The sequence below is a fragment of the Schistocerca cancellata genome, chromosome 1 (assembly GCF_023864275.1).
Source record: "Schistocerca cancellata isolate TAMUIC-IGC-003103 chromosome 1, iqSchCanc2.1, whole genome shotgun sequence".
In the NCBI taxonomy this organism is placed as follows: domain Eukaryota; kingdom Metazoa; phylum Arthropoda; class Insecta; order Orthoptera; family Acrididae; genus Schistocerca; species Schistocerca cancellata.
Genome location: NC_064626.1, coordinates 356,399,710 through 356,422,550, shown reverse-complemented (window position 1 = coordinate 356,422,550; position 22,841 = coordinate 356,399,710). Strand labels below are relative to the sequence as shown.

Genomic DNA, 22,841 nt, shown 5'->3' with positions numbered 1-22,841 from the left:
TGTGCGTCGTTTTTTGTCTTTTGAAAATTTGAAAAATATTTCTGGCATGCAGTGATTTAAGAACCTTGATAGCAACAAAATTTCACAACTTTGTTGATATAATAATTTACACAGTATGAGCACCCATTGTGCACTGAACGGTGTTAGTATTTCTCTTACGATCATGAATTTGACAGTTATGCTGGCTGCAAGTGTTTAAGCGTTTAATTTTGGGAATGCTGTTTGTTTCTGTCGTTTTGGCCTACCTATATTGAATCTGTCTGATTTTTTCTCATTGAAATTTCTCCCCTTTTCTGTTCTGCTTTACTCGACTTGCTTGAACTAGTAACATGTCAGATTTGTCGCTGGCAGCAAGTATAATGTTAACTTGCTGCTCAAAGCTCATCCACAGGCGCTAGCTCCTATGCTAGTAAGCAAGAAGTACAATTACTTCCATTTTAAAGATCTTTAAGTTTCACGCTAAAGGGTCATTCCATGTCAAGTGGTCTAGGGCTCCCTGCTCGACCATCTTTAATTTTTCTGAAATTTAGTATGTATAGTACCACATGTCTCAAACGAACTTTGGTTAAGTTTTAGATTCTCAAGTGGAATTCTTGTTGAGATACAGCCGTTTGTTGGACCACATACCTGACCACGTTCAGTACAGTATCTCTCTTACTATTTTTTTTAACATCAAACTTAGCTACCTTGCACAACTTTTTGCACTCTGTTAAGTGATAATAATAATTATTATTTCTGTAAGCATCATAAATAGATAAACTGTATCACAGTTAGCCTAAAAAATTGCTCAAAATTGGCAAGTTTTCCGCTATTGAGACATTAGTTTCTAGTGTTTCGCGGTCAGCGTGTATCCACTGTTTGAATTCAATTAATTCCTCTGCATCCCAGTCCTGGAATATTTCTCCTAATTAAATTTTAACTGCATGTGCTTTGACGGCGATGCCGTACAGAGTCTTTGGCACTCAGATCACACACTGCCTTTCCTGTTAGCATTTTGTACTCATCCTTAACATTAGCACTTTGCAGCATGAACTTAACATTCTGAAGTATTGTTCACACACAGATAGAATGCTTGCCTGAAGCACCAACTGTTACACACTATTTTAGCCTGAGATCGCAGGATTTGGAGAAACTATATCCAGCACTATATTTATTGTGATATGCCAGTAAAGTTCTTTAAGATTAAACAGCAGGAACTGCTTCTGTTTTTGTAGTTTAATATCACCAAGCCGAACTGAAACACAGCCTTTGTTGCCAGATACATCCTGCTGTATTCATTGTCTTCTTAGGAATTGTTGAATCTGTCAGTGACTTCCTTTGACAATGGTTTGCCAATCTTTGCACAGGGAAATGCACCAAAATACCTTTTTCTGCAGTAACTTTCCAGGCTCTTTTGACCCTTCGTTCAGAAGTGCCAAACTTTTGCCTTCATTGACTAACTTTTTGGGGCTATAGTCAGTAATTGAACTTTCGTTGATCTATTGGATATTTCAGTTTTTGCTTTCATTTCTTTCAAAATGTCAATGTCATCATTACTCAGACTGCATTTAGCAGAGTGATTCGATTGTACAATGTCTTCTGTCATTACAGAGACAGACTTTATTTCTTCTGCTATTTTATTTTGCACGCATTCAATTAGCCAGCTTTGTCTCTGCTGCTTATTCTTCGAATTTTCGATGGAGAAGTGCCAAAAACCGTCAAGCTTTCATTCAAAGTGTCTGAGGCATCGGGATCAAAATCGTCATGAAGCTGATGTGGCCTCAGCCATTGAAATGTTTTTGCTTTGCAGCTGATGTAAACGTTCTGACATGGCTTTAAATTGCTACTCGTCACTTTATTCATTTCCTCGGACATGACTAAAGTGACTTTTAACAACCCACATTTGACAATGCAATTCTGCTTTTTAAACGGATTGCAACATGACTTTTGGCTGATTTCGTATTTGTGGAGGTACTTTCCTTGGTGACGCAAGCAGATCTGGTCTGGTCATGTCCTGTCGTCAAATAATAATAATTTTTTCATTTTCTGATAAGCTGCTAACGGAATTGAGCCCTATTTTGTTCGAATAAAATATACCGTGGTGACAATTTGACGACAATTTGCGCCCAACAGTGCATTTGGCTATAGGATAATCATTATCAATTGATTCATTGACGTACAGTTCGAATCAAGCTAATTAGCAAAATAATAGTAATGCGAATCTGAAGACATGTATACTAGGTTGCACTCGACTATGTTCCCAAATCGATGTAGACCACCACCTCAAAATGCAACAGATACAACAATACACTTTATGGAACACTCGAGATCAAAATAACAGGTATCTGTAAACAAACATGGCGGCACGGCGCCAAGAAATCTGATACTGCGCGTGCGCAACTTCTGCAAATTGTCCAGCTGTAGCCCTCTTTTTTTTTTTTTGCACTGTTGCCAGCGTTAGTCAATCTAATCAAATTTTCTACGATGTTCAAAACATGCTCTTTCTAATGAGAGTGGTTTTAAAAAGTTTCTAAAAGGTACTTTTGAGCGAAATGGGATTGAAATTTGACGTCTGTTACTTAATTATTTAAGGAGCTATGTAACTTTTAATTTTTTTAGAGTGCCAATTTTTTTAAGCCGACTTTGACACACCTTATCTGCAGAAGTAATATTTATTAGGGGCCTATCACCATTAAATATAGTATAAAAGTTGTACAACCACGATTCATGTTTTAAAAATAAATACCAAGAGAGATTTTAGATGTCAAAGTTGGTGAAATCTCAGTTCCGTACTGTACGTGGTCATTGTATGAGAGGCGAACAACCGGCTGTATCTAAAATGGCTGTATTCTCCACTGGAGAATCTAAAACTTAATCAAAGTTCGTTTGAGGCTTGTGGTACTCTACATATAAAATTTAAAATGCAGCAAAATCCAAGGTGGTCAAGGGAGGGGGGGGGGGGCGGGGGGCGGGCGCACTTCCAAAAAATTGGACCACTTGACGTGGAATGTCCCTTAAGTATTCTCTTGAAGTAGACTAAAACGTCTGGGAATTGAGAAATGTAAAAATTAAATGGTATTGTTTATAACTGAAGTTGTTGCCACAGTTGTACAACATTTTTGTTGTTGAAGTCTTACCAACTCGGTTTCGGGGTCTCAGCCCCGTCTTCAGGTGCAACTAAAATCAGTACAAAGTGTGCTTGTCCTAGTCAGGTTAAAAGGCAGCACATCTGCTGTACATAGCTGCCATATATCTGCTGCCTTTCTACTTAACCATGACATGTTCTCTTTGTACTGATTTTAGTTGCATCTGAAGATGGAGATGAGACCCCGAAATGTCGGTAATAACATTATGTAGCTGTAGTGGAAGTTTCAGTTATGAGCAAAGGACTTAACAGCTGTGGATGTCCCACTACCAGAAATTTATGAATGGTTTTGGTAAATTGTCTGTGGAGGGGATCATGACATCCATGAGCCTCTGTTGGATCCGCGCCTGCCTACGAGCCATTATTTTCAGGTAGCAGTCATTTGGTGGTAGATCGTTGGTAGTGGGCGAACGCTACAAGGTAGACCATCAATGTCGCTGTGGTGTCGTCCAATTCGATGGCTAATTTTCCGTTTTGCCAGCCCTACTTGCCGCAAAGTGATAATGTGCTCACAATCTAAACTTGAAGTGATGCTTCATGGCTTGCTGGCAGACTGAACCGTGTACACTAGCCGCACGTACCGCTCACGATTGGAGACACAGGGCAGTTACTCACTTGTCAGTTGCACTGAGAACGCAGGCTTACTTTAACCTGCACTACACAACAGTGCGTAGCCGGCGGCTGTGACCGAGCGGTTCTAGGCGCTTCAGTCCGGAACCGCGCTGCTGATACGGTCGCAGGTTCAAATCCTGCCTCGGGCATGGATGTGTGATGTCTTTAGGTTAGTTAGGTTTAAGTAGTTCTAAGTCTAGGGGACTGACCACCTCAGATGTTAAGTCCCATAGTGGTTAGAGCAAATTTTGAACAGCTGTGCGTAGTCGCTTTCTACGCTCAGAAGAGTACTAAGACAGAGTTTTCGATAAACACACACACACACACACACACACACACACACACACACACACACACACACACACACACACAGTCAAACACATAAGCTGTGTCAGTCATGAGTGTGGTGAAAAACTTTTTCTTGGGCAGTTTCTGTTCATCTAGATCTACATGATTACTCTGCAATTCACATTTAAGGGCTAGGCAGAGGGTTCAAAAATGGTTCAAATGGCTCTGAGCACTATGCGACTTAACTTCTGAGGTCATTAGTCGCCTAGAACTTAGAACTAATTAAACCTAACTAACCTAAGGACATCACACACATCCATGCCCGAGGCAGGATTCGAACCTGCCACCGGAGCGGTCGCTCGGTTCCAGACTGTAGCGCCTAGAACCGCACGGCCACATCAAGCGTCTGCAGAGGGTTCATCGAACCACAATCATACTATCTCTCTACCATTCCACTCCCGAACAGCGCGCGGGAAAAACGAACACCTAAACCTTTCTGTTCGAGCTCTGATTTCTCTTATTTTATTTTGATGATCATTCCTACCTATGTAGGTTGGGCTCAACAAAATATTTTCGCATTCGGAAGAGAAAGTTGGTGACTGAAATTTCGTAAATAGATCTCGCCGCGACGAAAAACGTCTTTGCTTTAATGACTTCTATCCCAACTTGCGTATCATATCTGCCACACTTTCTCCCCTATTACGTGATAATACAAAACGAGCTGCCCTTTTTTGCACCCTTTCGATGTCCTCCGTCAATCCCACACCGCGCAGCAATATTCTAACAGAGGACGAACGAGTGTAGTGTAAGCTGTCTCTTTAGTGGACTTGTTGCATGTTCTAAGTGTCCTGCCAATGAAACGCAACCTTTGGCTCGCCTTCCCCACAATATTATCTATGTGATCTTTCCAACTGAATTTGTTCGTAATTTTAACACCCAGGTACTTAGTTGAATTGACAGCCTTGAGAATTGTACGATTTATCAAGTAATCGAATTCCAACGGATTTCTTTTGGAACTCATGTGTGTCACCTCACACTTTTCGTTATTTAGCGTCACCTGCCACACCATACAGCAATCTTTTCTAAATTGCTTTGCAACTGATACTGGTCTTCGGGTGACCTTACTACATTATTTTTAGTGTTATCATTATTTGCGTGATTAACGGGTATTAGTGTGGGTTGTCAGCGAGTGTAAAAAACGTGACTAGTTGTAAGGAAAGCGAGGAGTATGAGGTGCGAAGAATGACGGGAGCGGTGGGGCAGCCGGCAGCAGCGGCGCCTCGCGTCCGAGGCGAGTGAGGACGACGAAGGGAGCAATCGCGGCAGGAGCGCCGGCTCCATCCGGGATGCGGGCGGCCGCATCGGCGAGGCTGGCGCCGCCCGCGAGAACGTCTACTTCCGCAAGATGGTCAGTATCCGCACACGCCTACGTTACGAGACGGACGGTAATCTGCATCACATTTTCTTATTTAAGATTTTATATCACAGATTTAGTATTGGAGGGCAGCATGGAGGGTGAAAATCGTAGAGGGAGACCAAGAGATAAATACACTAAGCAGATTCAGAAGGATGTAGGCTGCAGTACATACTGGGAGATGAAGAAGCTTGCACAGGATAGAGTAGCATGGAGAGCTGCATCAAACCAGTCTCAGGACTGAAGACCACAACTACAACAACAACAACATCACAGTTATAAGCTTACCGGAATAACTACACTCCTGGAAATGGAAAAAAGAACACATTGACACCGGTGTGTCAGACCCACCATACTTGCTCCGGACACTGCGAGAGGGCTGTACAAGCAATGATCACACGCACGGCACAGCGGACACACCAGGAACCGCGGTGTTGGCCGTCGAATGGCGCTAGCTGCGCAGCATTTGTGCACCGCCGCCGTCAGTGTCAGCCAGTTTGCCGTGGCATACGGAGCTCCATCGCAGTCTTTAACACTGGTAGCATGCCGCGACAGCGTGGACGTGAACCGTATGTGCAGTTGACGGACTTTGAGCGAGGGCGTATAGTGGGCATGCGGGAGGCCGGGTGGACGTACCGCCGAATTGCTCAACACGTGGGGCGTGAGGTCTCCACAGTACATCGATGTTGTCGCCAGTGGTCGGCGGAAGGTGCACGTGCCCGTCGACCTGGGACCGGACCGCAGCGACGCACGGATGCACGCCAAGACCGTAGGATCCTACGCAGTGCCGTAGGGGACCGCACCGCCACTTCCCAGCAAACTAGGGACACTGTTGCTCCTGGGGTATCGGAGAGGACCATTCGCAACCGTCTCCATGAAGCTGAGCTACGGTCCCGCACACCGTTAGGCCGTCTTCCACTCACGCCCCAACATCGTGCAGCCCGCCTCCAGTGGTGTCGCGACAGGCGTGAATGGAGGGACGAATGGAGACGTGTCGTCTTCAGCGATGAGAGTCGCTTCTGCCTTGGTGGCAATGATGGTCGTATGCGTGTTTGGCGCCGTGCAGGTGAGCGCCACAATCAGGACTGCATACGACCGAGGCACACAGGGCCAACACCCGGCATCATGGTGTGGGGAGCGATCTCCTACACTGGCCGTACACCACTGGTGATCGTCGAGGGGACACTGAATAGTGCACGGTACATCCAAACCGTCATCGAACCCATCGTTCTACCATTCCTAGACCGGCAAGGGAACTTGCTGTTCCAACAGGACAATGCACGTCCGCATGTATCCCGTGCCACCCAACGTGCTCTAGAAGGTGTAAGTCAACTACCCTGGCCAGCAAGATCTCCGGATCTGTCCCCCATTGAGCATGTTTGGGACTGGATGAAGCGTCGTCTCACGCGGTCTGCACGTCCAGCACGAACGCTGGTCCAACTGAGGCGCCAGGTGGAAATGGCATGGCAAGTCGTTCCACAGGACTACATCCAGCATCTCTACGATCGTCTCCATGGGAGAATAGCAGCCTGCATTGCTGCGAAAGGTGGATATACACTGTACTAGTGCCGACATTGTGCATGCTCTGTTGGCTGTGTCTATGTGCCTGTGGTTCTGTCAGTGTGATCATGTGATGTATCTGACCCCAGGAATGTGTCAATAAAGTTTCCCCTTCCTGGGACAATGAATTCACGGTGTTCTTATTTCAATTTCCAGGAGTGTATTAGTCACTCCCTGGAAACGGCATACTGGCCGAATTGGAATGCTGTAGATGGTGTAGGCCTCGTACCAGGTGGTCACATTACCCTGCACTGCGGACGGAAGTCCTGGCACTGAAGTCGTTCGTACCGGGCGGTTATAAGTGCAGAAACTTACGGAGGTCCAGCGTGCGCTGTAATTATCACGTGGCAGCGAAACTTGGTAGGTACGCTAACGCGTTAATGCGGAACAGGTTTAAGCTGGGAAAAAAAAGCTACTTCCAGTTTTGACTTCCAGTTGCAAATCTGGCGACATACAGTATCTCGTTGACGTATCTTACACTCATACTGAACCAATGGTGTAAGCGGCGATTAATAATAAAATCAACATTATCCCTTTCCCGCTTGTTTGATCTTTTCTGCTCAGAGCCATTTGAAACAGTTTTTCTTGCATTCACAGCGCCAAAATGACAAAAAAAAAAAAAAGGTTCAAATGGCTCTGAGCACTATGGGACTTAACATCCGAGATCATCAGTCCCTTAGACTTAGAACTACTTAAACCTAACTAACCTAAGGACATCACACACATCCATGCCCGAAGCAGGATTCGAACCTGCGACCGTAGCAGTCGCGCGGTTCCGGACTGAAGCGCCTAGAACCGCTCGGCCACTCCGTCTGGCGCCAAATTTGCACCTGGTGGCCAAAACTGGAACTATTTTTTTTTTCAGCATAATTCGGTTCAACATTAAGACGTTCGAATATTTACCAAGTTTCGATGCCTGACGATAATTATAACCCACACTGGACCTCTGTGATACTGCACTTCAATTATAACCATCCAATATGTGCCATTCTGTTTTACAGAATCAGCACAATAAGATGGGTCAATGTGGAGTCGCAAAATAATGGCTAAAAGGAGTTATCATGTTTGGACATACCCACAACCACACCATGAGTGAAGTTGCCCATTTATTGGTATTTCATCGCTATCTAACTTATCTACAAATAATAGTGCACCACTCGTTGCATTTAACATGGCGCCAGAAAAGTGGTTGTAAAAAGGTACTAACTGATACGGACTGCATAGGTCACACCTCTCGACAAACAAAATCCAGACACAAAGGAATTAAAGACATTAGCTGCCAGTGGGCATTGATTTAAATCATTGGAGGAAGTTGACAATTTGTGCTCGACTGAGGTTCAAACCCGGGTCTTCTGATTACTAGGCAGATATGCTGACCACTGTGCCATCTGGACAAAGTGGTCATCGCAGCTCCACGGACTACCCTAACACGCCTCCCGTCAGACCCAAATACTCAACTTATCCGCACACCACTGATGTAGTAATCCCTTGCACATCATGCGCATTACTCGTGGCTTTTTGTCGATTCCTTTAAGCATCTGCACTGAAGAAATCATTGGCCGTCGTTGCCTTAATTACGTACGTGGTGTCTGTTCTTTTGGACATGTCGGAAAGGACTTACATCAATTTTGGTCCTGCAGCCACTATGAATCAAGACATACAGAGATTAAAGTATTAGTTGCAAGTGGGCATTGATTTATATCAATGGGGAAAGTTGGAAATTTGTGCTGGACTGGGATTTGAACCCAGGCCTCCTGCTGACTAGGTAAATATGCTAACCACTACACCATCTGGACAGAGAGGTTACCACAACTTCAAGGACTACAACCCCAGGCAAATTAGTAAGAAAATCAGCAAATGGGGGAAAATGTACAAGGTTTTGAAACTTCGGGAAAATACTCATATGGAATGTAGTAATAAGAAACAGAATAGTTCCCCTTCGTAGGGTCGGCGCGTCCCATTTTATGTCCCCCGGAAATCAATTCATACCATATTTTAAATTTATACGCAAAAGGCTCATTTTTCGAACACAGCTCTTTTAGTTAATATATTCCCCGCAAAATTGTACACGAAAAAGATCTTGTGCATCTTTTTATTTATACGAGTAGTATTTGAGGTATAAGAATTGGATAAGGATTCTGTTAACGTAACAGTTTGTAGTCTTTATTACTTAGCAAAGTATATAAATAAAAAGCATAATTAGGTGTATGGAAATATTGAATAGCCTCTATATTCTACTTGATGGTATTTCTTTTGCGATCAGTATTGTTGAAAACAGGAGTAAGTAACAATGAAAACGTCAAGTTCCCCTTCCCATTCCCTCAGCGCTCCCCTACCTCTATTGTCGGTGCCGTTTCTTCCTATCCAGGAGCCCATTTCAGCTGAGTTAACGTTGTGAACTGTCAAAGTAGCGCCAGAGGGTTCTGTTTTTGTGATAGTAGTCATCACTTTGTGTTGATATTAAGTGCTTCTTGGTCTCATTTTTTTGCCCGAACTGAGAAAACAATGATGCTGGATTCTACTACCGGTTTTACCTGTGGTAAGTCTGTTTCGGAAGGAGAGAGATCAATAGGGCTTGGAAACTCTGATATGCGTCAACAAGGAACGGAAGGATGGGGCTCATAATTTTTTACAGAACGCTGGACTGGTTTAAGTATGTCTATGTGAAGGAACGTAATAGAAGGAAACTAAGTAATCAGAATGTTGCACAAGTAGATGATACAAGTTCGAGATCCTCTCCCTCTTATCCATTCAATTTCAAAAAATACTGTTTCATATGTGCAAAAGATTTGACATAAAGGTGGAAACAAAAACACCATGCCACAAACGCCGTGGGATGTTTGGAAGTTCGCTCTTTAATTTAACTGTGAAGCACACGCTGCTTAAGAAAGCAGAGAAAGCTTAATTAGTGTCGAGCTCCTCCTCTGTTCGAAAACGAGATCGCCCTCAAAATGTCAATTTTGATGCCGCTTTTCAAGAATTACGCAAATTTATAGATAGTTCAGAGGTATGTCTATTTTCACTGCTAGATTTGCTGCAGAAAATTAATGAATGTCTCCCAGGAAAAGAGACAATGACTATAAAAACTCTAATAACAAACTGACTGAACACTTCGGAGACGGGGTCTTGTTCGCCACAATGCCAAAAAATCCCCCAGTATATGTTTATAAGGAGTAGCTGTATTCATTAGGATCGACATTAGTAGCTTCTCAGGAAGTATAGACTGTTACAAAGCTTTGTCTGTTGCTGAAGGAGCGTTCGAACAATACTTGCTCTCTCGCCAAAATTTGGTTCTCTGAAGCTTAAGCGATCCACCATGGTTAGGACAATGTGCATGTCACCTGTTAGGCTTGAAAAAAAATATAACTGAAGTAGATACAACGCATTTCTTTCTGTGAATGCTGCGCACGTTTCATTGACCTGATGATTTAAAGGATTGCTTCATGTACAAATTATCGAGTGTACCAATATCTCAGTTTGACAGCAGTGGATTGATGAGGAAGACAAAAAAGTCGTCGCTGTAGCTTCTTTTCAGTCAAATACCTTAAATGAATATTGACAATAATGATTGAAGTTCTTTGTTCTAGAGAGAGTGTTTCTTATCCACCACGTCGTGTGGCTTGAGAATGGAACTTCTGGTGACATTTATAAAACCTTAATAGCCTATATTCAGAGACATTATAGAGATGACGTTGCCGTTGTATTTTACGATTATTCAGAAAGTTCTCTAAACATAAAAACTATTGAACGTCAAAGGTGAACGATGAGGCGGACCTCACGAGAAATTTTCTTTAATGAAGGGACGTTATGTGTTGAATCACAGTCCGCCTTTCTTAGTAACCTCAGCAATAAGGAAATGTTTATTTCACAGCTTGTGCAAAATCTAGGCAGTTTTGGTATTGAAACCAGGATTGAGAATGACGGTGCACATGAAATTGTTGCAAAAGCAGACGACACAGACATAAACCTGACGAAGGATGGTAACGGTAGCATCATGAATACAAGAATTCAATACTGTTTCTTCATGCAGTAAGTGGTTGGGACAGTACTTCGGCCTTGTTTGGGAAAGGAAACCTGCAAGCTTTCCCAATACTCAACCAGTATCCCCATCTTCATAATATTCCACGGATATTCAACGATCCTGCTTCCTCTCCCGATATTACTGCAAAAGCAGAAGAGGAATTTATACTTTCTCTACACAAAAACATTAGAGAGTCCTGATGACGACAACTGAAATCCAATTCGATTTAAACGCTTTAATGTACTTGTGGGTCAGGCAAACAATGCTCTCATACTCTCTCGTTTGCCTCCCACTACTGATGCAGGACGCCTCCACTCTTACCGAGTTTACGTAGAAGTCCAGCTATGACTGGGGAACAACTTTGATCCCAGAAACTGGGGCTGGAGGGAATCAAACTCATCCCTCTGCCCGATTCACATGAAACGACTGCTCCAGAGAAAATAATGCTACTGATTTCATGCGACTGCACTCAAGGCTGCGGAAGAAAGCGCGGATGTGTGAAGGCTGACCTACATTGCAAACAATGTGCAAAAACTGTCGTGGCCAAAGCTGCACTTATGTGCCTCGCAGTGATCTGGCAGAAGACATGGCTCATGATTTTATGTAAAAAAAATATTTACAAGAATATATTTGTTTGATAGATATTGTGATATTTTCAATGTCTACAAAAAAAGAAATGGCTCTGAGCACTATGGGACTTAACATCTGAGGTCATCAGTCCCCTAGACTTAGAACTACTTAAACCTAATTGACCTAAGGACATCACACACATCTATGCCCGAGGCAGGATTCGAACCTGCGACCGTAGCGGTCGCGCGGTTCCAGACTGAAGCGCCTAGAACCGCTCTGCCACACTGGCCGGCCAATGTCTACATGCTATACATGTATTGTAAATATATTACAACAAAAGTAATTGTCGATTAGTTTTACAGTAATTCTTAATTTTCATGAAATTTGATTTTCATTCCAATAATTTAAGTTGCATAAATCAAAAGTAAAAGACTAAAAAGCAAAATTGTCCCATATATAAAACTCTTTTTTAAAAGAAATTTCACTTTTTTACCTTCAAATTTTAGCACTCATAAACTAATTACCTTGCTTAAACATGCATTTGACCTTGTCTGAGTAGAATTATACCAGAAGTATTTTCTGTCAGACAGATAACTTCGTTAAATGAAACGTTTTTCGTAAAGTTTGAAAAAAGGAAAATTAATTACATTAAGGGGTGGGGGAGGGAGAAGCTCTCCCTATAGGCACGGGAACTTTTCTGTTTTATACTTCTACATCGCCTATGAGTGAGTATTATCCAAAAATTTCAAAACTTTATAAATTTTTTCCCCCATTTTTCCTAATTCACCTGGACTTTACCTTAGCACGCCTCCCATCGGACCAAAATTCTCAATTTGTCCACACACTACTAGTGTAGAGCCTTTTCGCCATTATCTTCATTATTTGCGGCATTTTGCCGATTCCCGTAAGAGTTCGAACTTGGTGTGCAGCCGCACTGAAGGGATCATTGGCCGTCCTAGCCTTAATTATACATGTGATGTCTGTTCTTTTAGACATGTCTGACCTGCATGCTGGGTTCGGAGTCTCTGTGCGAGCCGGGGGAACGATTGGGACGAAGAAGTGTATCTTCGTTTACCTGGCAGTTGACCTGAAGGGGAGATTCATATCGCACCAGGGATTTCCGGCCAGGAGTCAACATCTGTGGCCGGTCCGTGCATTAGGAGGAGGCGAGAGAACGTCAACAGTGGCGTGCCTCGTTGGTAAAGGAATTTGTGCCGTTGGATAAGGGGCTCTTTCAAGCAAAAGGAACAAGGACAATGATTGCGTTTCGGCTGGGCCAAATTATGTTTTCAGAGGACACTGCTGGGCTAGATAATGTTTCTCGAGGGAGCGCTCCAGACGCAGAAAACAGGAAAGCAGCTTCCATCAGAAGTGTACAGTCTTGGAGCACTAGCTGGAAAACGATTTTATACAGATAACATATTTCTATACACAGGAAATGTATTCGCACTTGCGAATATGGAGAACCATCGGATGTATAATGGGATGACGACAACGAAAATTTGTGTCTGACTGGGACTCGAATCCAGATTTCCCGCTTATCGCGATCAGTCGCCTTATCATTAGGCTATACGAGTAAGACTCACGCCGAGACCCAAACTTCCATAAATCGTCGACGACTTGCCTAGAGCCTGTACTCCTACATTCATTAGTACACTACTGGCCATTAAAATTGCTACACCAAGAAGAAATGCAGATGATACACGGGTATTCATTGGACAAATATATTGTACCAGAACTGACATGAGATTACATTTTCACGCAATTTGGGTGCATAGATCCTGAGAACAACCACCTCTGGCCGTAATAATGGCCTTGATACGCCTGGGAATTGGGTCAAACAGAGCTTGGATGGCGTGTACAGGTACAGCTGCCCATGCAGCTTCAACACGATACTACAGTTAATCAAGAGTAGTGACTGGCGTATTGTGACGAGCCAGTTTCTCGGTCACCATTCACCACACGTTTTCAGTTGGTGAGAGATCTGGAGGATGTGCTGGCCAGGGTAGCAGTCGAACATTTTCTGCATCCAGAAAGACCTGTATAGGAGCTGCAACATGCGGTCATGCATTATCCTGCTGAAATGTAGCGTTTCGCAGGGATCGAATGAAGGGTAAAGACATGGGCTGTAAAACATCTGAAATGTAACGTCCACTGTTCAAAGTGCCATCAATGCGAACAAGAGGTGACTGAGACGTGTAACCAATGACACCCCATACCATCACGCCTGGAGATACGCCAGTATGGCGATGACGAATACACGCTTCCAATGTGCGTTCACCGCGATGACGCCAAACACGGATGCGACCATCATGATGCTGCAAACATAACCTAGATTCATCCGAAAAAATGACGTTTTGCCATTCGTGCACCCAGGTTCGTCGTTGAGTACACCATCGCAGGCACTCCTGTCTGTGATGCAGCGTCAAGGGGCCGGCCGCGGTGGTCTAGCGGTTCTAGGCGCGCAGTCCGGAACCGCGCGACTGCTACGGTCGCAGGTTCGAATCCTGCCTCGGGCATGGATGTGTGTGATGTCATTAGGTTAGTTAGGTATAAGTAGTTCTAAGTTCTAGGGGACTGATGACCACAGATGTTAAGTCCCATAGTGCTCAGAGCCATTTGAACCATTTTTTTTAGCGTCAAGGGTAACCACAATCATGGTCTCCGAGCTAATAGTCCATGCTGCTGCAAACGTCGTCGAACTGTTCGTGCAGATGGTTGTTGTCCTGCAAACGTCCCCATCTGTTGACTCAAGGATCGAGATGTGGCTGCACGATCCGTTACAGCCATGCGGATAAGGTGCCTGTCATCTCGACTGCTAGGGATACGAGGCCGTTGGGATCCAGCACGGCGTTCCGTATTACCCTCCTGAACCCACCGATTCAATATTCTGCTAACAGCCATTGGATCTCAACCAACGCGAGCAGCAATGTCGCGATACGATAAACCGCAATCGCAATAGGCTACAATCCGACCTTTATCAAAGCTGGAAACGTGATGGTACGCATTTCTCCTCCTTACACGAGGCATCGAAACAATGTTTCACCAGGCAACGCCGGTCAACTGCTGTTTGTGTATGAGAAATCGGTTGGAAACTTTCCTCATATCAGCACGTTGTAGGTGTCGCCACCGGCGCCAACCTTGTGTGAATGCTCTGAAAGCTAATCATTTGCATATCACAGCATCTTCTTCCTGTCGGTTAAATTTCGCGTCTGTAGCACGTCATCTTCGTGGTGTAGCAATTTTAATGGCCAGTAGTGTATATCGCCATACAGGGGAGACGTTTTAATTGAAAGTCGCTTGCCCGGTGTCGGTAGATAAATGCACACAGCAATAAAGTTGCCTGGGATAGATTGAAAATCGCCGTTGAGGAATGGGATAATCTGGACCAACGTGCCTCGATGAACTTGTGGATAGTATGCCACGACGAATACAGGCATGCATCAATGCAAGAGGATGTGCTACTCGGTATTAGAGGTACCGGTGTGTACAGCCGTCCGGACCACCACCTCTGAAGGTTTCGCTGTATGGTGGCACAACATGCAATGCGTGGTTTTCATGAGCAATAAAAAGGGCGGAAATGATGTTTATGTTGATCTCTATTCCAATTTCTGTACAGTTTCTGGAGCTCTCGGAACAGAGGTGGTGCAAAACTTTTTTTGATATGTGTAGAAGTATAAAGGCAGGCGAGACCCGAAATAGTGTGCCTAGGGCACACACTTTTAGGAAATTTCTTCTGTTCCCTAAACTGAAAATGTATTTAATCATCAGTTTGGACTTCCTCAGTGACTACAATACACTATTAGACTTGGGGTGCGCCGAAGTCATTTGGCAAAAAAGAAATAATGGTAAGCTTCGTTTTGAGGTACAAGCCATTCGCGTACACATACTGGCGAGCTGTTTGAAACTGTGTATGAACAGAGGAGACTGGAAAAGAAGGAATGCAGACTGGGAAGGCTAAGATGAAGAGGATTCAGTATACGAAGAAGAATCGATAAAAAGGGAAACTGATTACACTATCAACGAATGGCTAGAATAGTTTACGGACATCAGCAGAGAAGGTTGAGAAGAGTTGAAGGAAATACTAGCCGATAATCAAGAGGTATTTCTACCAAAGACTGGGACAATCAACAGTTTTCAGTACACTTTCGGCGTGAAGGACCGCAACAAGTTATTTGTACCTCCCTACGCATTCCCACCCGCATACAGAACGAAATTGAGCCAAGAAATAGAACAAATGTTGCAAGATGGTGTCATCGAACATTCAGTATCAATTTATAACAGCCCTCTGCGAGTCGCTGAAAAGAGGGAGGGTCTATTAAATTCAAGGCAGATTGGTACTATCATCACGTGGGAGACAGATAGACAAGTGAAATTAGAAGAACTAAAAGATTTCACAGGGTGAAAGCCTTCTCATAGATCATGTGAGATTAAGTTTTTGCCAGATAGCACTGCACCCTTCTTACTGCTGATACGCTGTGTTTATAGCTTTCGGTTTATGCTATCAGTTTTAACGACTACGTTTCGGTCTAAATATATCTTAGGCTCGAGTTATTCGCAGGCTAAACGAATTTCTTGACGAACCAGTGAAGCAAGACATTACATGTTTTTATTGACGACTTTTTGAATGCCAAAGAGTGATCACAACAGAGCCCTAAAGGTGTCGTTCACTTTTCTAAGGAACCGCTGAGTAACCGTCTGTTTAGAGAAATCCCGTTTAGCACACAGAGGCAGTGTTTTTATGACATATTGTGTCAGCGGAAGGAGTAACACCGAACCCGGAAAAGGTAGAGCTATCGTATAGTTTCCGACGCCTTACACCGGAAAGAATTCAAGAAGATATCTCAAGGTCATAATTTTTTTTTTAATTTGTCGGAATGGAGACGCTAGCAACTCCAAGGTTCTGTGGGTTAACGTGGTAGAAGACACAGTGTGTGTGGGTTGCAAATGCAGAGAGCGAATTTCAGGCATTGTAAAATTCACTGGTACTCACACTGCCCAAATTATCTGCTGATTTCTGCATGACGACTGACCGCTCGAAGACAGGGATTGGAGTCATGATATTCCAGGAGCTGAGGAAGATGGAGAGACCATGAAGAAGACAATAGCATCTGCTAGTCATGTGCTTTCAAAACGCATAATAATTTATTGAGTGACTGAGCTCGAGGCTTTAGTTATTGTTTGGGGTTTTAAGAAGTTGTGCGACTTCCTCTTCAGACACAAAACGAGAGTGTATGGCAATCACCCAGCGCTAGCGTGTCTGCTGACAACCAAGTTAACCCACAATAGACTGATATCGTGGGTTCTTTATCCGCAAGAATTCGACTTCACAACCACTTACGTGCCTGGCAAAACAAACATAATAGCCAGTGCACTGTCTCGTTCGCCGGTGGGTCTGAAGAAACAGATAGCCAAGGATATTCAATGTCTTCAGCTCATTGTCTTCAATTTGAAGGCAATCACTTCAGTTAATCTGAGAAATGTGGCCTTCGAGAATTACATTATCATGTCATTAAAGGAGATAATAAAGAACATGACAAGGGTCCAGCACTTAAATGGCTAAAGGAGAAGTCATAATCAAACTATTTTATTTCGTTGGAAAGGGGGACCTATTCCACCTTAGGGTGTTCTTGGCTCACTGTGGGCCCTTTGCATTCCGGAAGAACCAATAAACAAAGTGATATTGTATATCTACCTCTGCTACGAGCATTTTCGGATGAAGAAATGTTTTCAGAAATGGAAAACCTTATGCAATTTCAGTAACATGGAGCAGAGGATCAATAAATTCCTTTCCGTTTGCAAGGCATGCCAAAAGGCGAAACCAAGTACTCAGACGAAGCAGAGACTGCGCTATCTAACTGTGCCCAATAAACTGCGATACTTAGCAGAAGCAGACTTAATGGGATCACTGTCCGCAATACAGCATGGCTTTTGGTGCATATTAGTTGTCGTGGAGCTCACGTCCAAATTTGTGACTCTCACTCCATTACATAGAGTTACTTACTTGCTGTATCGAATGCACTCTGCAAGAACTTTTTAGTACAAGTAGAACGAGTTGATAGAATTATCTCATAAAATGGAGCACAGTTTAAATCAGAATGATACACAGACATCCTATGGAGACACAGGATGCAGAGTTCTAACGTCACAGCATACCACCCGATTTCGAACCTTAGGTGGAACAGAAGGTCCTTGTCAGATCATTTCGACTGCGAAACAAACAGAAGCGATTGTGTCAGAAGTTTTTCTTTTATACAAAAGCCCACTAGGGATTAGACGTATTGCACATGCACAACATGTACAAGTTAGAAATCACAAAGTCAAAGCAGTCGGTTGGTGTGCACTACATCTGCCACATAAAGCCTTTCACAGACAGACGAAAATGATAAAAATACAAGAATCAGCAAGACAGGAAAGGCAAGGAAAGATGCCAGAAAAGGATTACTGTCATACTGTGTATGGCCGTACAGATAACAAAGTCAATGCATGTTGTACAAACATGACAGGAGCATGTACAGAAGAACATCATTCAACGAGAAAGAGAGAGAACTGATATAAATCTTTATCGTACCCCGATGTGCTAGTACTTAAAAAAGATTGTGATATGGTCTATTCGAAAGAAATTTGTAAGTGGTGAGGTGCACAGTCAATTCACTGAGTTCATGCGGACAGACGGTATATGTTTTACAGAGGAGGGGTCTGTAGCTGGAAGAGATACGTTACATATCAAGTGTTTTCCTCATGTCGGATGGCTGTTGCGAGGAATGAGACATCGGTACTGGTCGTCAATCGCCGTTTCGTATTTCTTAGTTGTTATAGCTGTCTAGTCATCAGTTGATTGTTTGGGGTTATGCGCTCTTTTATTTTGTCGGCGCCGACCAGCGTTATAGACGATGATTTTAAGTGTATTGATGTCTTCGCTAGTGATGCGAGTGGATGCGAATGTGTTGAGTTCTATGAATTTGTTGTCGTTTGACGTCAGAGAACGTCCATAAGAGTTATGTGTTCTTTGTAAACACTTTTTGTTTTTTTTATAGCAGCATGAGTGTTACGTGTTTGGCTGCAACAAGACTGATTGTTGTGTGAAGGATGATATGGGCGAGTGATGACTGTGGGAATAAGAGTTGCCGCGCGGGATTAGCCGAGCGGTCTCAGGCGCTGCAGTCATGGACTGTGCGGCTCATTCCGGCGGAGGTTCGAGTCCTCCCTCGGGCATGGGTGTGTGTGTTTGTCCTTAGGATAATTTAGGTTAAGTAGTGTGTAAGCTTAGGGACTGATGACCTTATCAGTTAAGTCCCATAAGATTTCACACACACATTTGAACATTTTTTTGAATAAAGAGTTTTGCTGCAGAATTCTGAGATGCTCACCAGTCTTCAACAATCCAGTCTCCAATAACAGTATGTAATGAGATACGGGATATAATGGTTACTAAATGCTTTTTGTTTGTGTGTGCAGGAGAGATAAAACACGATGAATAAGGGAAGGTCGAAGGTACTGAGATCGCTGAAGGTATTATAACAATGAAGGAATTGTAAGGGATATCAAACCTACGTAGGTGTGTAATTAATGTGAAACTGAAAATAACACCATGAGAATCTCAGCTCGGCGTTGCACACAGTAATTTATTGAGAGATAAAAATTAGATATATAAATAATTGCTGTAGGATCTAGTTAGTGTTGTGAGATTTTGTCCTGAGGAGTACAGAGCAGATAATAAAGACAACGAAACAGATGGTTGGAATGGAAGGTAATCAAAAACGAAATATGTTAGGGTGGTGTCATCCGACAGTAGGGACCACAATCTATATCCAGAATATTGGTAATTTACTCAAAATGGTTCAAATGGCTCTAAGCACTATGAGACTTAACATCTGAGGTCATCAGTCCCCTAGACTTAGAACTACTTAAACCTAACTAACCTAAGTACATCACACACATCCATGCCCGAGGCAGGATTCGAATCTGCGACTGTAGCAGCAGCGCGGTTCCGGACTGAAGCGCCTAGAACTGCTCGGCCACATCGGCCGGCTGGTAGTTTATTAATCATGATGTTTTATAGTTAACTAGGTTTACTATGCATGCAAATTAACTCATCATATTATACTTCAGTTATGACATGATGGAAATGGTAACATACTAACACATTCAATACTTGGGCTGTTAACCCATTCTTCTCTCATGATAGCATCATAAGACGAAAGACATAGGTCATCTGCTATAACTAGCCAGTCACAATAAATTAGAGTAAATATATAAAACAATGATTAAACTGTATAGTACACCAGCCATAATTAAATGTCATCAGATTTGTTTGCATTTTCATTCACACTTGAGGACACTTGACATTTATAGTCATTATATTTTTGTGTACTATTAGTGTCACTCCATATTTATGAGAGTATGTATTTTAGATTGTAGAAAGTCGTGTACTGAGTCTGGTCTTTAAGTACAGCGCAGAACCACACAAATACGAGGAGTAGTGTCACAAGAGCAACCTGTGTGTACTGCCAGCCAGACATAACGGGAGCACCGAGTGCCAGGGGCACTGTCACAGCGGGTGAATGCTAGCCACTGAGAGAGATATTGTCGCAGCCAGCTTGACTGTCACCCCCACTATAGACTGTTCCAAAGAAGACAAAGAGGAGGTCCACCTGCTGTCCACTGCATTGATTACATCTGGCAGATGCGACACGCATGCTATGAGTGACGACGAGATAGCTGCATCAAACTAATCTGTGTGCCAGCCATCTGTTCATTGTGCCTCAGTGAACCTCCACTACACTGATGCGACAGAAGTGAATCCCAGTGCCCGTGTGACGTTCCAGACGAGAGTAAAACTCAAAGATGAGGTTCATTTCATGTAAACCTTTATATTGATGTCAGTTTCTTGTTGAGTATTTATTATCACACATTTTTGTTATGTTATGTTATTTGATCTAGCACATATTGTCAGTGCATTTTATGATTAAGAATTAGCAATCACACAGAATGTTTATTTCTGTGTCTGTCATTGCCACACTTATCTAAAACTCACACCATGTTTCCACGGATGCAATAATTTAGTACGTACGAACACTTGATCATCTTAGATTCTGCATTTCACTCAACATTCAGTTAGTTGCTTAAGTGATCTGAAAGCATGGCTTTATGAAGAATCAGTTTTCCATTGTGTCGATCACATCTTACAGTGATGATATTTATAACACATAATCAGTATTCTCGTGTTCTGCTTGATAGTCTGAAACTACTCTTAAATATTATAAACACTGTTAGGTATAGCGTGAGTTATATTCAGCGTGTAATAAGATGAGTGGCCAAGCAGCCATACTAAAAATCAGGCACCATAAAAGATTCAAAGTGTATAACATAATATTGACCCTCACCTGAGAGGAAAGTTTGTTCTTTATATTGTTCAGCTGGTATTCTAGTCTTCATTTGCCATTGTATAGTCCATAGTTTCTAAGAATCTGTATTCAGCATCGAGTCCTGTAATAAAGTAAGCTTAGGTTGGTTCCTTGGGGGTGTTTGAAATTGTGTGTGTGTGTGTGTGTGTGTGTGTGTGTGTGTGTGTGTGTGTGTTTGGCACAATATTGATGGTTAGTTGGTTTGGTGGAAGAGACCATTAGGGAAGGAAGTCGGCCGTGCCCTTTCAAAGGAACCGTCCAGGCATTTACCCGAAGCGATTTAGGGAAATCACGGAAAACCTAAATCAGGATGGCCAGACGCGGGTTTGAACCGTCGTCCTCCCGAATGTTAGTCTAGTGACAATATTGATGGTCAATAATAAGGCTTGTCATTTGAGCATTTATCCAGTTTCAGATAGTAAGTGGATTGCAACATTTTTATTATTGCTACCCCTCAGCATAACTTAAGAGGGTCACTTACTGTACAAAATTTTCATAGACAGGAGGATGTTATGAAATGTGGCAAGCAATTTGGCATTCCTTTTCCATTCAGTTCGAGGTTGATTGGGTAATTAACGGGAGATAATGGTGCAGATGCCATGAACAATGTATTTGTTTAAAGTGTATTGAATGACTAATGACAGGACATGTTGTAATCTTTCTGTATTCATTTCCATTCATTTAACATGGTGCTGGGATGACTCGTTTCTGCATGATTTTTGTGTGTGAGGAAAATCACAGCCTCTTGGGTTTGAGACACGTTGCACAGAAACTGCTTCGAAAAAGCCGATCCTTTGCCATCAGGGGAATGAGGAGCCTCGTCTGTCTGCAGCGAAGTCAAGACACCAGAAACGAGCCAGTAGTTTTCTGGCTATTATTTATTTACAACCTAGACCACGCCCAGTGGTGGAATTGTGTTGGTAAATCAGTCAGTGACACCATGGAGATGGAGCTGTGGAGGCCGTTTTTTAGAAGTGAGAAGGCGTTTTGTTGTGTTATTTGCAATGTACCATGACGCATTGCCTTGGGGGGGATTTTGTGTGCTGGAAGGATCGATGCTATTGGGGCGTAATGTATACATTTCTCGCTATTGGTGGGCACGCAGCGTTGATGGGAAGTGATAGCAGGGCATGGAATTAATGAAAATTAGTGGAGTAAGTGATTACATGCACAGGAGAACAGACTGGAAAAGACATGGAGCTGTGCACATCTTGTACATATTAGCTGTGTACATTGGAGATGGAGATCAATGCGCGTCTTGGGAGATGATCCGGAGTTGCGACAGCCGCGCGGGATTAGCTGACTGGTCTCAGGCGCTGCAGTCATGGACTGTGCGGCTGGTCCCGGCGGAGGTTCGAGTCCTCCCCGGGGCGTGGGTGTGTGTGTTCGTCCTTAGGATAATTTAGGTTAAGTAGTGTCTAAGCTTAGGGACTGATGACCTTAGCAGTTAAGTCCCATAAGATTTCACACATATTTGAACATTTTTTTGAGTTGCGGCAGCAGCAACGCGCCCTCTGCTGCTCTACGGCAGAGTCATACGTACAGCAGTTGGATTAACCATGGTCGTCGGTGATTAATAATGGTGAGCATAAGTAGCAGCATCAGTATGATAGGGCATCTCTTGGTCCGAACTTACAGACTTCTGTACAATCGCTTGTCTCAGATCCACCCTTACAGTACTGGGTGTTCGAGTTTCTTGATTAACCAGTAGGTTTACAGTCACTGTTTTCGTTTGGGATGAAGGAACTTTGAAATACATGTTCAGATAGAAACGTCCATTACGAGAGCTTACCCTTATCGTTCAGTCAAGTAACTTCGGAACCGATAGAAATCCACTTATTAGAA

The 22,841-nt window shown here is 43.2% G+C and overlaps 1 protein-coding gene across 1 annotated transcript in view; it reads left to right on the top strand.

The window, feature by feature from the left end:
• The window catches only part of LOC126176107 (ATPase inhibitor mai-1, mitochondrial-like), a 93,271-nt gene that overhangs the window by 26,790 nt on the left and 43,640 nt on the right, over window positions 1–22,841 (top strand). The window contains exon 2 of the mRNA XM_049923282.1: window positions 5,288–5,432. Coding sequence (XP_049779239.1) covers window positions 5,288–5,432 — 145 coding nt within the window. The remainder of the gene's footprint in view (window positions 1–5,287; window positions 5,433–22,841) is intronic.